The 14,210-nt window shown below is 41.2% G+C and overlaps 1 protein-coding gene across 2 annotated transcripts; it reads left to right on the top strand.

Moving 5' to 3' along the window:
* Nucleotides 1-2,149: 2,149 nt before the first annotated feature.
* MRPL39 (mitochondrial ribosomal protein L39) lies at nt 2,150-12,466 on the top strand. Of its 2 annotated transcripts, XM_076352328.1 has the most exons (9): nt 2,151-2,619; nt 2,973-3,112; nt 3,585-3,684; nt 4,294-4,361; nt 6,217-6,329; nt 8,875-8,940; nt 10,163-10,316; nt 11,243-11,290; nt 12,336-12,466. In XM_076352328.1, the coding sequence occupies exons 1-9, from the start codon at nt 2,466-2,468 to the stop codon at nt 12,420-12,422; spliced, it is 930 nt and encodes a 309-aa protein (XP_076208443.1). In that variant the 5' UTR covers nt 2,151-2,465; the 3' UTR covers nt 12,423-12,466. The 2 variants fall into 2 exon arrangements, with proteins under 2 accessions (XP_076208452.1, XP_076208443.1); XM_076352337.1 differs by lacking the exon at nt 10,163-10,316 and having other exon boundaries at nt 2,150-2,619.
* Nucleotides 12,467-14,210: the final 1,744 nt, after the last annotated feature.

Below are 14,210 nucleotides of genomic sequence, written 5' to 3'. Positions count from 1 at the left end.
TGCTTTTGTCCAGGGGCTGTAGAGATGCCAGCTGAACCCTGGGTGAAATTTCCAGCAGCTTTGGATGTCTTTTGATTTCCACTGGGGGGTAAAGCTTTGCACCGTCTCTCTGTTGGACGGGGATTACCAAAAGGAGAGGGCTACGATCATGCTCCTCCTGTAGTCTTCATCGTGGTACAAGTCCCAGATGGTTTTTATCTGCATTGTGCTTCCAGAGTGACACCAAACAAATGGAAGGAGGGCCAAGATATTCTACCACTATTTTTCTGAAGATTAAGCGGAATAAAAAGTTGCAAATACTTGTACAAAAGAAGATTTAGAGATTAGAAAGTGGCAATTTAAAACAGAGGGAGACATATAATGAAGAAGTGTGCACTATCAAATAGGATTTTACTCTTGCTGTTCAAGACTTCCTCAGAGTGACAGAATAGGGTTTGTTTCTGTCTTTCATTCTCCAAACACTTCGAATTTATCTCCTCATGGACTAAAAATGTTCTTTTTATACCCTACATTGTGAATTTGTTTGTTTGGTTTTTTTTTACTGTTTAAAACAAAACAATTATGTGATGTGATCATTGACGGCATATGAGTCCTCAAGCCATAGAATAAAAAGTTAATAGAAGAAATGGTGTAGTTGAACTATAATGATATAAATAATAGTAGCATCTTTGTGTTTTCTCAGGACCTTTCACCTCAAAGCTATACACTGTTTTACACACGCAAGTATGTAGCCTTCAATAAGCCTGGTGCACTAAAAAATAACTTGTATTTAACACGTTTTAAAAAATGAGGAAGCAGGATGATTGACCTGCTGAAATTCTTAATCTATCAAATAGTGTAACAAAGGGCACAAATAGCTACTGTACTCGCACACCTGGTTTTCTGGATGAGAGCCCGGGTGAGCAGCAAAGCCAGTGCCAGGTACCGAACCAGGAGGAGCCAGCTGTCCCACTGCGCTGCAGACGTGTTTCCGCAGTGGAAAATTCTCTCTGTTGCCGGTCTTTGCCAGTATTAACACATTTGTTTTTTTGATGCTGAGTTTAATTACATCCTTTAGCTCTTAATGACACTAATTCAGTGTAACTGTTTGACATTGGCATTCTTGATGGCTGTTGTTTTATCTTTGCCAGTCGGGGACTGGGCTGAAGACCACCGTCAGCTAAATTGTAAAGCGTTGAAACAAATTCTGAGTTATTTCACAAGTTTTAACGCAAGCCATGGTTTTCCTACCTGCGCGGTAGCTAGTTTGTTCTTGGCTTCAATCTTTTGGGGAGGAAGGGCGGTAGGGAGGCCAGTGACAGCAAAGGGGAGCTGGGGGTGAGGACGGGCCTGCCCGCGGCCCTGCCACCAGCGGGGAGACGGGCACCAAAGGCCTTTTCCACCAGCCACCGGGCTGTTAATGTTAATGCTGTAGCCCCAGTACTACATATCTGCGATCCTTATTACGAGACGGCTGAATGCACACCTTAAGGCCATCCAAAAGCTGCTGCTCTCGGGGATGACCTTACTGCCCGGCGCAACGAGGCCTGTTGAGGCAAAGGGAGGGCAGAGGGGCTACGCCTTACACCCACAGCATAGCGGAGCTAATGTATACATAACGGGGCCTTTGGAGAGAGAGCTGAAAGCTGAGGGCGAGGAGGGCCAGCCCCGCGTTGCGCTGCGGGCAGCCGCCGGCCGTTCCTCCCGCCCCGAGCCGCCGCCGCCCCGTAGGCCCCGCGCTGCGCCTCGAGGCGGCCCGGGCCCCGGCCCGGGCCCCGACCCGGGCGCCGCCTGGCGGCCGCGGGAGGAGCGCCGGGCGGAACGGCGCTGCCGCCGCCGTTGTTTCCGGCGGAGCCGGGGGAGAAGGCACCGGGGCGGCGGGACTCGGCCGCAGCATGGCGGCGCGCTGGGCCGCTGGCTGCCTGCGGGGCGGGCGGGAGGGGCGCCGTGAGTGGCGGCAGGCCGGGCGCGGGGGCGTGTGCGGGCGCAGCGGGGCGCCGGGCTGGTTGCGGGCTTGTCCTGCGCCGGTGCTTTGAGGCGCCCGGCTTGGGGCGGCTCGGGCCCCCGGCCCGCCGGGCTGAGGAGGCCGCTGTGGGCGCGGGCCGCGGCGCGGGGGCCGTGGGGACGAGGCGCGGGGGCGCAGAGCGGGCGCGGTCCGCAGGGGCCCGTCTGAGGGAAGGAAGAGCCTTTGCAGGCAGAGAACGTCCTTAAGCTTTCGTTGCTTCAGAGTTTTCTGCTGCGACTTCATGCAGGCATTGCAGGGACCGAGGGTGGACGGGCAGTAAGAGCTGCTGAAGTGCTCGCCTTGCACATGTTGAGGCGGACACATGGATTAGCAGTGCGGTGGCGTGTCCTCCTTTCTGTAGAAACAAGCACCTTATAAAGAGGCTTTAAAAACACCTTATTGCTTATTTTAGATCATTCCTTTACCAGGGTTCATCTCCACGCCGACTGTTTCTCGACTGACATCGGATGAAGTGATTCAGATGCGTAATGAGCTCTTTACCAAAGAGAAGGAGAGACAGTTATCTCTGTATCCACGAATTGAGAAAATCGAAGTAAAATACACTGGGAAATCTCACCCTGGCAGCGTGTTTGTAATGAACAAAGCTTTGTCTACTCCATACAATTGTGCCATGCGTAAGTGAATGGACCCTTAAACTAATGTTGTGCCACTGGTGATGAAAATTGCGCTGCCGATTGAAGGACTTGTCATCCAAATTCAAAATGTTAATATTATTGACATTTCAATGACCAAGGTAACAGACATGCATTCAGAATATTTGTAGTTTAAAATATGTTTAAAATACATTTGTACTAAAATACATCAGCAGAAACTGCGTTAATTTTTGGAGGCTCTATTAACTGCTCATCCTTCCAAGTCATTTACAAAAGTGAAACTTGCAGTTTGTTGTTACAAATGCAGGGGTCTAAACTGCTGACTCTGAGGAGTATGGTTAATAACTGTGTAATACTTTTTTCATTTTCTTTAGACTTAAGTGAATGGCATTGCAGGAAATCCGTTCTAGCTCTTGTGGATGGTGAAGTCTGGGATATGTATAGACCCTTGACCAAATCATGTGAAATTCAGTTCCTTACTTTCAAAGATGAAGATCCAGAGGAAGTAAACAAGGTAAATCTGTATCTTATCCCATTGTAGGTGATCTTGATTCTGTATGCCCCTTTCAGTTCCACGTCTGTCTGCTTTCTTGAACTTTGTTGTTGTGAAAGTTCAGATATTTTTAATAGTTGGTTGGCACATCATGGTTATTGGTAGTTGGACCAGGTTGTGGGCTAGGTGATGTGCGGGCATCCCTTTCAACCTATATTGTATTATTCTATGATTTCAGATTTAAATCTTTCCAGGGAAACATATGGCTTTCATTTTAAGTGCAGTTTTGATTTTTTTTTGATTGATTCTATATGGAGAATCATCTCCAAATAGAAGTTTAAATACTAAAGAAAGTAATGCTTCGGTTGACAGCTAGGTTTGTGCCTCATTCAATTAAGTGTTGGTGTTCTTTTGGAATAAATAGCTGATGTTCATCTGGTATGGGTTGTTAGCTTCTAGGTAATAAACCTGTGTTTTGAAATTCTCTTTATAGGCCTATTGGCGTTCCTGTGCCATGATCATGGCAAGTGTGTTAAAGCGGGCGTTCAAAGATGAGTACTCAGTGAATCTGATTAAAGCTCCAGAAGTGCCAGGTGATATAAGTGTTTCATACTGATTGTCTTGTCTTTTGCTGCTTCTTAAGTGACTGTCTAATACTGTTACCAAAAAAATCAGAGGCTCCTTTTCCAGTGATTGAAGGTACTTAGCACTGATTTCTGTATTACATGCTGTTATGGAAGCCTTTAATTTATAGCAATCACACTGAAAACAATTTTGTTATCAAAGTACAGAAAATTGGTCTGTGGCAACAGTGTTTCAGACCGCTTAGGATTTCATAGGTTAAGTTAGTAACTTGAGGACATAACCTTTTTATTGTGAAGTTACATGAGTAAGGTATTTAGACGATTTGATGTGTTTCTGTGAACTTTGCCCTAATAACTACATAACCTTGTGAGCACTTGAGTTACTAAAAATTATGATTGGAAGATTATTCTTTTGCTCATCTGTGACCTGATACAGGTTTAATCTGCCATTTGACTGTATAATCACAGCTGAAAATTTATATTTTACGATGGATTTCTTGAGATCGTTTTGTTCTTCTTCTCATTCATTTTGATATATTTATAAGGGTGTATTATGGCAATGAAATACGTACTTTGTTACAAACATGGATATTTTTCTCTTTGGAATTGGAATTTCAGTGATCTCTGGAGCTTTCTGTTATGATGTAATTTTGGACAATAGACTGAATGACTGGAAACCAACAAACGTAAGCACAATAACTTCTTCCTCAAAAAGTTATAAAGCTTGCATCCTTGTCTGGTGGTTCTTTTCTAATGGGGGAGAAGACAGCGAGTATTTTTTCTTTTCATAGGGTATATCTACACTAGTATTTTATTCTGAGTCAGGAGTACTCTGGAAACTAATCTCCCCATTTACAACATACTGGCTTTCATGGCAGAGTGGTCTCAGAGCACACAAACTGGGTTCCTCTCAGATGAAATTAAACTTAGAGCTGTCCTCCAAATTCTTACAGGTTTTAAGTGTATGGGGCTGGAGTAGCCCTAGTCTGAAATACAATTCCCAAAATAGCTGGCGTGGCTGTTGGGACCTCAGTGCCATCTTTGTTACTATACAGATCTGTTCCTACTGAGCCATTCTTGCCTGGTAATGTAGGTGCAACCATGGCCCTATAGCCTTTGTGTGAATAGAGCCCTCTGAAAATAAAAATCTGTGTAATACGTGTATTTTCACCTAGTGGTTTACAGCATAATCAGTTTATTGTTGTAAAAGAACCGTGAGCACGTTCAGCTGAAGCTTTCCTTAATAGCTTGCTTATATTGCATGCTCTTCGGTAAATTTAATCATCTAAAACCTTTAAGTCTTGTATCTGTTTGGTAGCTGGTGTGATGATGAGTGTTTTACTCGTCTGGTGCCTATTCTTGTTCTCATGCCCAAGTATTAGCAGAGGTGTGTATGGCTAACAAAGTAATGCTGGTATAATGCAGATTCTTTCTTCAATATGGTCTTGTAGTTGAAGTAACTTAGTCTGAAATGCTTTCTAAGTGGCATTATAAATGTAATTTCTTCTAATAACAATTTCTTATTTATTGACAAATCTGAGTATGCAGAACTTTGGGTTCTCGACCAAGGTGATCAATATCTATTTATTAATTATTCAGTACTTTTTTCTTTTGATTCCATCAGAATAGAGGTCATTTATAAGTGGAATCATGACTCTGGGAAACAGGATACACAGATGAATATTTAACAATAGCAAGACTGTATGTGTATATATCGTGTTGGTGTCCTGGTTTCGGCTGGGATAGAGTTAGTTTTCTTCCTAGTAGCTGGTACAGTGCTGTGTTTTGGATTTAGTACCAGAATAATGTTGATAACACACCGATGTTTTAGTTGTTGCTAAGCAGTGCTTACACTACTCAAGGACTTCGCAGCTTCTCATGCCCTGCCAGCGAGAAGCTGGGAGGGGGCACAGCCAGGACAGCCAGGACCCAAACTGGCCAAAGGGGTATTCCATACCATATGGCATCATGCTCAGTATATAAACTGGGGGGAGTTGGCCGGGGGGGCCGCTGCTCTGGAACTGGCTGGGCATCGGTCAGCGGGTGGTGAGCAATTGCATTGTGCATCACTTATTTTCTATATTATATTATTATTATTTTCCCTTCCTTTTCTGTCCTATTAAACTGTCTTTATCTCAACCCACAATTTTTTTTTCCCCCGATTCTCTTCCCCATCCCACTGGGGGGGGCGGGGAGAGTGAGCGAACGGCTGTGTGGTGTTCAGCTGCCTGCTGGGTTGAACCACAACAGTTGGGAAAACCTGAGAAGTTTAACTCCAATTAATATGAATAGTTTCTGATGGAAAAATGCCTTTTGATTTCACTGGGTGTTGAATCAGTCCATTCAAACAGCAATGATCTGTAGCAATCTGTTGCAGATAAATAGTAAGAGTTACAATCCTACAGCAATATTCTTATATTTAGGATCTATAGTAGATGATCCTTATTATTTTGACTAATACTTAGTGTTTCCTATGCTTTGTCTATTCAGTACAGCTGTGAAACAGTGGTGACAGTTTTATATGTATCAACTGTTTTTTAGGACAACTTCCGTTCTCTTACAAGGGATGCCAGAAAGCTAATTCATAAAGACCTGCCATTTGAAATGCTGCATGTTGAAGCAAAAGTAGCATGTGAAATGTTTCAACATAACAGGTAAGTGTCTGAATTTGATTAGAAATTAATTTAAATCTGTTTGTTTTTGTAAATCTAAAATAAGATGTGACAGGTGAGGTAAGAAGGTACTTCCCCAACTACTCTGAATGAACATGCCTCCGTTCTCTTTGTCGCACTACCTTACTTCATTTTTAATGTTCTCTGCAGAGGCCAACACCAGGCACCTTTGCCGGATGTAGTTTTGTGACAAATGGAAAGGCTGTAGACTTCTTAGTTTAATAGTAAGCTTCAAGATTTCACTACTTTTAAACTGAAGCTCTGGTGGTTAGACTTAGTTACTCTCAGCCTTTGCTGAAAGGCTTTCATATTCAAAGAAATGTAGATTTTTCATATCTTGGTATCTTCAGAGGAAGATTTGATGAAATGCAGTTTTTGAGCTCTGCAGGGGGAAGATGGGTAAAATACTCTGGCCTGTGCTATAAAAGAAGGCTTGTTCAAAACACTCCCGTCTTCTCCGCTGAAAAAACACTTAAGCAGTGTTTTGGGAAAAAAATTCTGTGGTCCACAGCTTTTTGGCGGTTGGAGAGAGGTGGGGGGACATGATAAATAATTTATAATTTTGTGAACCAAAATAAAATTATGCTAAAGCTAAAGCTGCAAAAATAACTAGTTTTTTAGCTTAATAATGAAGATGATACTAATGTGACATATGGACTAGCATCTCTTTGCTATGTTGGCTGGCAAGCATTGACAGCAGGTGGGAGCTGACTTCTGATAATGGCTTTAGACATTGTATGTGTATTTGTTTGTGTGTAGAAAGAGCAGAGAACGCTTTGCTGTCTTGCAGATGACCAGCTGTTGAGGACCACACATTGCATGAAATCAGTTTAGGTGATCTGATAGTGTCTTCTAGTCTTACATGTGACTTGAAAAACTCTTATTTTTATTTGAAGTAGTAGGTTCATTTTATCTTTCTGAATAAAACTCTGCTGAGAGAGCATGGCCCTCCTATAACATAAACATAGAATAGAATAGACTAGAATAGCCTATTTCAGTTAGAAGGGACCTACAATGATCATCTAGTCCAACTGCCTGACCAATTCAGGGCTGACCAAGTTAAAGCATGTTATTAAGGGCATTGTCCAAATGCCTCTTAAACACTGACAGGCTTGAGGCATCGACCACCTCTCCAGGAAGCCTGTTCCAGTGTTTGACCACCCTCTTGGTAAAGAAATGCTTCCTAATGTCCAGTCTAAACCTCCCCTGGCGCAGCTTTGAACCATTCCCACGCGTCCTATCACTGGATACCAGGGAGAAGAGATCGGCACCTCCCTCTCCACTTCCCCTCCGCAGGAGGCCGTAGAGAGCAATGAGGTCGCCCCTCGGCCTCCTTTTCTCCAAACTAGACAAGCCCAAAGCCCTTAGCCGCTCCTCATGGGACATTCCTTCCAGCCCTTTCACCAGCTTTGTTGCCCTCCTCTGGACGCATTCAAGCACGTTAACATCCTTCTTAAATTGTGGGGCCCAGAACTGCACACAGTACTCAAGGTGAGGCCGCACCAACGCTGAATACAGCGGGATAATCGCCTCTTTTGACCGGCCGGTTATGCTGTGTTTGATGCACCCCAGGATGCGGTTTGCCCTCTTGGCTGCCAGGTCACACTGCTGACTCCTGTTGAGCCTGCTGCCAGCCAGCACCCCCAGATCCCTTTCTGCAGGGCTGCTCTCCAGCCACTCCTCTCCCAATTTATACTCATGCCTGGTGTTCCTCTGTCCTAGGTGCAGAATCTGGCATTTCGACTTGTTAAATTTCATCCCATTAATCATAGCCCAACGCTCCAATCTGTGTACATCCCTCTGCAAGGCCTCTTGTCTGTCAAGAGAGTCAACAGCACCTCCCAGCTTGGTATTATCAGCAGACTTGCTAATGGTGCATTCAACTCCTGCATCCAGATCGTTGATAAATATATGGACAGAACTGGCCCTAGAATTGAACCCTGAGGAATGCCGCTCAGTGACCGGTCGCCAGCCAGATGTAGCCCTGTTCACCGCAGCCCTTTGAGCCCTGCCCTTCAGCCAGTTCTTCACCCAGCGCACTGTGAACCCCCTCATCCCACAGCTGGACAACTTGTCCAGAAGGATGCTGTGAGGGACAGTATCAAAAGCCTTACTAAAACTCAGAAAAACTACATCCACCGCCTTCCCTTCATCCACTAGGCAGGCGACCTTATCGTAGAAGGATATCAAATTAGTTAAACAGAACTTTCCCTTTGTGAACCCACGTTGACTGTGCCCGATGATTGCATTATTCTTTAAATGCCTTTCAGTGGTACCCAGTATAATCTTCTCCATAATTTTTCCAGAAACTGATGTTAGACTAACAGGTCTGTATGACATGCTTCATGAAACATGCCAATATGTGTTACGATACAAAATTAAGAATTTAAACATGTTTCAAAGCTCCCATAAATACGAGCATGATTTTTAAGAATGCTCCTTAAATCTCTCTCTTAAGTATTCTTATAAGAACTAGGTGTTAAAGGTGAGGATTTTTAAATTTTTTTTTTTTTTTTGTCTTGTTCAGATACAAAATGGAGATGATAGAACGAAAAGCTTCTCAGAATATGGAAGGAATTGTAACCTTACATAGGTGAGCAAAACTGAACTCTCTGTAATGATTCTCTGAAAGATTTGATTATATTGCAAGTGCTCTGCAAGTGAGAAGAGTAAGTTATTTGTGATGGTTTTAAACTTAGAAATCACTTGTATTCATTGCTGTCTATAGTCTGTCTTAAGTTGTTTGTGTGTTTGGTTCTTTTATAAAAAAAAAAATTTTGTGATACTTAACACTTGGTGGATCTCACTACATGCCTATTTTTTGTTACGTTAAAGGTGGTAAGTGCCAGAGAAGTCTTACTGCTTTAAATGCTTTTACATAAAATCTAAATAAATCTCTAGAACTTGCCGGATTAAATAAAATACAAACCAAATCCTTGTTTGAAAACAAGAGTTAGCATTGTATAGTGGATTTTTCTTCCAAAGTTGTCAAGATCTTCCTAACTGGCAAGCTGCTGCCTTGTAGTGGTGGAGATGAGAATGGAGCTGCCTTCTGGGATACAGTGTAAGATACAAAGTTCTTAGGCTGGAGGCAGGAAGCTTGTATTGTATCTTGGGCATATAAAAGAATTTGTGACTAGCTTAGGCTAGCATAGCATATTCAGTTTTCTAGATGTCTAAATTGTTCTGCATTTGATTTTGGAGTCCACATCTCTCTAAAGGAACAGATCTCTTTGCAGTGATGGTTCTTGAAATTTTAGAACAACGTTGTGTCTGTTGTTCCTCCTTCCTCCCACTCGCTAGTTTGCTCAACAAGAGGGAAAACAGGCTTACCTATTGATTTCTGGGAGAGGTTTGTTCTGCGTGCTCTTTTGCTGTATGTCTTTTTGTCTCTCACTTTTCTTAATTGATTTGCAGTTTTCCAAGACCTGAAAGGGAAATACTTGTGCAGGTTTTAAATGCTGTACTGTGGAAAATGTGTGATCTTGGAGACAAATCTTTTTCTGGCGAATGACAGAGTTATCCCACTTTTAAAGGCAACATGGCTTCAAAGATTTGTTAAACCTAGGATCCTCTTTCTAGACTTGAGGTTTAAATTGCATAAATTCATTTTAGGAAATTGTGTGACCTGTACTTCTGCTTCAGGAAACCTAGAAATGCTGAACTGGGGATTTGTTTAGATTTGGTGTGGGATTTGCGTGGATTTTCTCTCATCTGTTCTGTAGATAGGAATTTGCTAATCAAAAATGAAAACAAATAGGCTTGCACTTCTCTCCGAATTTATTTGACATAGGGGTTTTTTTTGCTCTCATCAGGTTTGGTGACTTTGTAGATGTTAGTGAAGGCCCTCATATTCCACGGACAAGTTTCTGTTTCCAGTATGAGATAACGGCAGCCCATAATCTTCAGACTAACCAATCTCAATTGATAAGGAGGTTCCAGGGTGTGTCCCTGCCAATCCATTTGAAGGTAACTAATCCATTTTGTACAGGTTTTCCTTCTTTGAGTTAGGGCATTTGGCTTACTTTCCGATCTTTATTATATGCTGTGCTGGTAGCCGAACGTAATTCAGAGGTGAGAACAGTAGCAGGAAGGAAAGGCCCATGATGATGACTGTGTTGGATATTTTGGGTTCGCTTTCCTGGAACTATTGTGGATGTGAAATCAGAACTAGAAAAGTTTGTGTCAGAGGGCCCTTGTTGTTATTTTTCAGTACTGAAAGTGTTGTTTCGGTTGTGCAAGTTCTGCATGGGTATTTCATTCACCTTGCCTTAGTTAGTTGCGCATGCTAATCTTCTGAAATTGAGGCTGCTGACAGCGTTTATTCAGATTGAGGAAAGAGCAGAACTTTGAATTTATACTCATGATAAAGGATACCATTTCAAAATCTTTCATGACACCAAAGTAAAACTTAACAACAATAACAAAAAAAGTCCTAGCACTAATCAGTCTTAAACAAAGGCTTTGCAGAACTATAGGTGGAGGCAGGAGTCTTTCTTCCCATTTTGGTTGACTTACATGATTTTGACCGGTGTTCTAGCACATTGTGCTATTGTGTCAGTTGGGGAAGTTTTCAAGGGACAAGTGGGCACTGGGTTCCTCACCTCATCTCTCTGTACCCTTCCTCGTCATAAGATTTTAATTCCCATTTTTGCCCATTACCCCCTCAATGATTCCACACAATGAATGGAAACGATCAGCAGACATTTATTCAAGTCCCCCAGAGGAACATGGGCAAATTGGACAGTGAAATCATAAGCTGTAATGTCTGAATTAGGGATTGTTATGGTTTTGTGCCATCATTTCTATACACTTGTCAGAATCTGTTCTATGAGATGGTGGGTTTTGGTTTTTTTTTGGCCTCCAGTAACATCATTTAATGACATTTAATACAGGCTCACCACACCGTGTGGCACAAACTGCTGGAAAGATCGAAGAGGCTGGTAAGTCTCATTAGCGGTGAAGTACAGCTTACCAAATACAAAGATGCGCTGTGATAGAATAGAATTTGAATGATAAGAGATGGGTAATATCTTCAAGAACGTATCTTTAGGAATGGAAACGTTCACAGGTGAAGAAAAATCAGATGCACATGAAATCTCTAAACTGTTGTTAATTTTCACTTTAAACTATATTAGTGTTTTTCAAATTCATCTCTAGAATTAATGTTGGTATCGTGTGTGTAAAGTTTAAAATTATTTTTTCCTGTTTTAATCCTGAACATGAAATAAGAAAACTAAAAATTGGAATAATGTATTTACACTTACCTAGATTTTAGGTAGTAACAAGTTTTCTGCCACAGGTTTGAGAGAACATACATGAACGTGTTTCTTACAAGTAAATGCAGGGATAAAATCTAATACCACTGGGTGAGCTGGTGGAAGTTGCTGGAGATAAAAGGGAATGCTATTTCAGTAAGCTGCATAAATGCACTAGTTTGAATATTTTTTTGCCTGTTTAAAACCTACATGGAAAATAAGTTTCTTGCAAACATACTTCTTTTAAACAACCAGTGTTTCAAAGTTGAAATGTACTTATCCAAGAGAAGCTTTACAGCGACTGAATAAACGCAAAAGGCAAGTTTTTAAGATAAACGGAACTATAAAATATCATAAGCCGCATATAACCAGAGACTCACTTTCAAGGCATGCTTAAACGTGGGAAATCTTCTTAAGAATTAAAGAGCAGATGTTTTGGAGCCTTCAGATCAAATATTTTACTTACTTGTGTGGCAAGAGAGGGAGAAAAAAATTCTGTATGTCTACTGAAACTTGTTAGCCGAGGATGTGCTCAGAGCCTAACCCATGATATTTTTCTGTGAAATTAGTTTGAAGATGCTTGTAATTCAGGTGGTTTAATTTTGGACACAATAATTGTCTTTGTAGGCTGTCCTTTCTTGTTACAGTGACAGTATGAGGGGAGGATTTCCAGGATAAAGGAGAATTAAATTATGTTTAAAAATATAACAGAATTGTTATGTTTCTGCAGGTCACTGAAGAAAAATATTTGGAAGCAGCAGCAGAATGTCATGAGGCAAAAGATGGAACTGAAGAAGGAAAAACTGTGTCAATTTAAATTAACCTCTAAATGTACATAATAAAATGTGTATTTTTACATGACTGACTTGTGCTGCATATAAAAATGCCTTGGCTGGTTCATTTGAATTCTGTGGACCTAAGCCACGGATGGATGTAAAGCCAGTATCAGACATTTCAGTCCACCTGAATGTCATTTAAAAAAAAAAAAGGGGGGGGAGGAAAAAAAAAGGGTTGTCCTTATCTCGACAACAACTGTATGTGTCCGGCTGTTGTCCTCTGATGAGTGCAGTTTGGCCTACAGACTGTAGTTGAACTGGCAGCTGGAAAGGCCATCCCCTTTATCTTGATGTAATTTCAAGACCCCTTGTTTGGTCGTCCATGAAGAAAGTATTTCTTTCTAATTTCCGACCTGATGTGTGTGTTTCTCGCTGGAACTTCCTGATGAAATTCCACTGAGTTCTTTGTCTACTGCAACAGAAAGTTGAGACAAATAGTATCTTTAAAAAAAAAAAAAAAAAAAAAAAAAAAGCAGCCCTTTCAGAAGCCCATAAAGGGTTACAAAAGATTATTATTTTACTCTTTTTGATTTCCTGTCAGAATTGAAATTAGATACTCTGTTGAGTTTCCGGTTCAAAAGACTCCATTCAGTAGACAAGTGTGTAGTTGCCATTTACTAATACAAAAAAAAAAAGCTGAAAAATCCTTTGAGTTTAATATTTTCTGCTGTACAAGTGCAGTTAAAGATCATTTTCCAGAATAGTACCAGGAATGTAGTCTATTACTTGCATCCCCAGCATAGTAAGATTTATTATGCTTTTTCATTCTTTGATATTTAAATATGGTGACTTCAATTAAATTTCACAAGGGGTTTTTGTTAGATGATGTTTTCTGACATTTTGTATTTTCATCCCTAGCTCATTAGAGCTGTTCTCATTATACCAGAAGAGGTTTTTATTACTATTTGAAGTGCAAATATTTTCTCTGAATTTGAGTCCAATTACTATTTTTACCATTAACTGCATCGCTTGCTTTCTAATCAATTGACGCTATAGTTTTGTAAGAGCAGGGTAGCGGTTCAGTAAAACACATTTAGGTAAGGAAATCTTACCTAGCTTAATCGAACTAAATAATAAGTAAGTAAATGCTGAGCATGTCAGAGCACAGAAGAAATGCAAGCTGTAAAAGTAGCTTTTGGTGAAATTGCAGAAATCTGCCTCAGTCGTGTTAAAATGTTTGCTCCTATGCATTTCTGTGCTTAGTGCAATCTTTAGCTATTCAAATTTACTGGCATACAATGAAGTTTGAAGTCCATCAGTATGCTAACAGGCTATGACCTCTGGTTTAGTTTCCTGTTAAATACAACACATCTTTAAAGTGTAGCCCGTGCCTTCTCAGACTACTTGAAAACCAATTTTTTTTTTTCCTCTTGATTAATGTTGCAGAGGACTTTTTCTAATGGTATCAGATGCTTATTTTTTTAAATAAGATTCTTGGTTCAAGGTTTACCTTAAAAACACACACACGCACACACACAGAAATTCTATATGTTTTCTGAAGACTATAAATGATCTTTGTACTGAACTTCAAATATTTGTGTTTCTTTTAAACCTAACCTTCCGAAGTTTACTTTGGTTTTGGACCTGTTGCTCTGGTGCTACTGAAAAAGCGGGCATTGGCTCCTGTCTTGAGGAACGCAAAATTTGCTGGGTTTTTTGGAGGTACCTTGGTTGACCCAAGATCACAGTGAAATTACGCAAGTGGGAACCGATCTAGGTGCACCAACCCTGAGCAGCCTCCCGACGTCTGCTCTGTATTTTGGGAATCC

Source organism: Aptenodytes patagonicus, chromosome 1 (assembly GCF_965638725.1).
Source record: "Aptenodytes patagonicus chromosome 1, bAptPat1.pri.cur, whole genome shotgun sequence".
NCBI lineage: Eukaryota > Metazoa > Chordata > Aves > Sphenisciformes > Spheniscidae > Aptenodytes > Aptenodytes patagonicus.
Note: the sequence above shows the minus strand (reverse complement) of the source record. Positions and strands in the feature narration are given on the sequence as shown.

Excerpts from the sequence above, each read along its gene's own strand:
- MRPL39 (XM_076352328.1), top strand. The coding sequence starts at position 2,466 with ATGCGTAATGAGCTCTTTACCAAAGAGAAGGAGAGACAGTTATCTCTG. Across the intron at positions 3,113-3,584 it reads ATCCAGAGGAAGTAAACAAG|GCCTATTGGCGTTCCTGTGC; the intron begins GTAAATCTGTAT and ends TTCTCTTTATAG. Across the intron at positions 11,291-12,335 it reads TGGAAAGATCGAAGAGGCTG|GTCACTGAAGAAAAATATTT; the intron begins GTAAGTCTCATT and ends ATGTTTCTGCAG.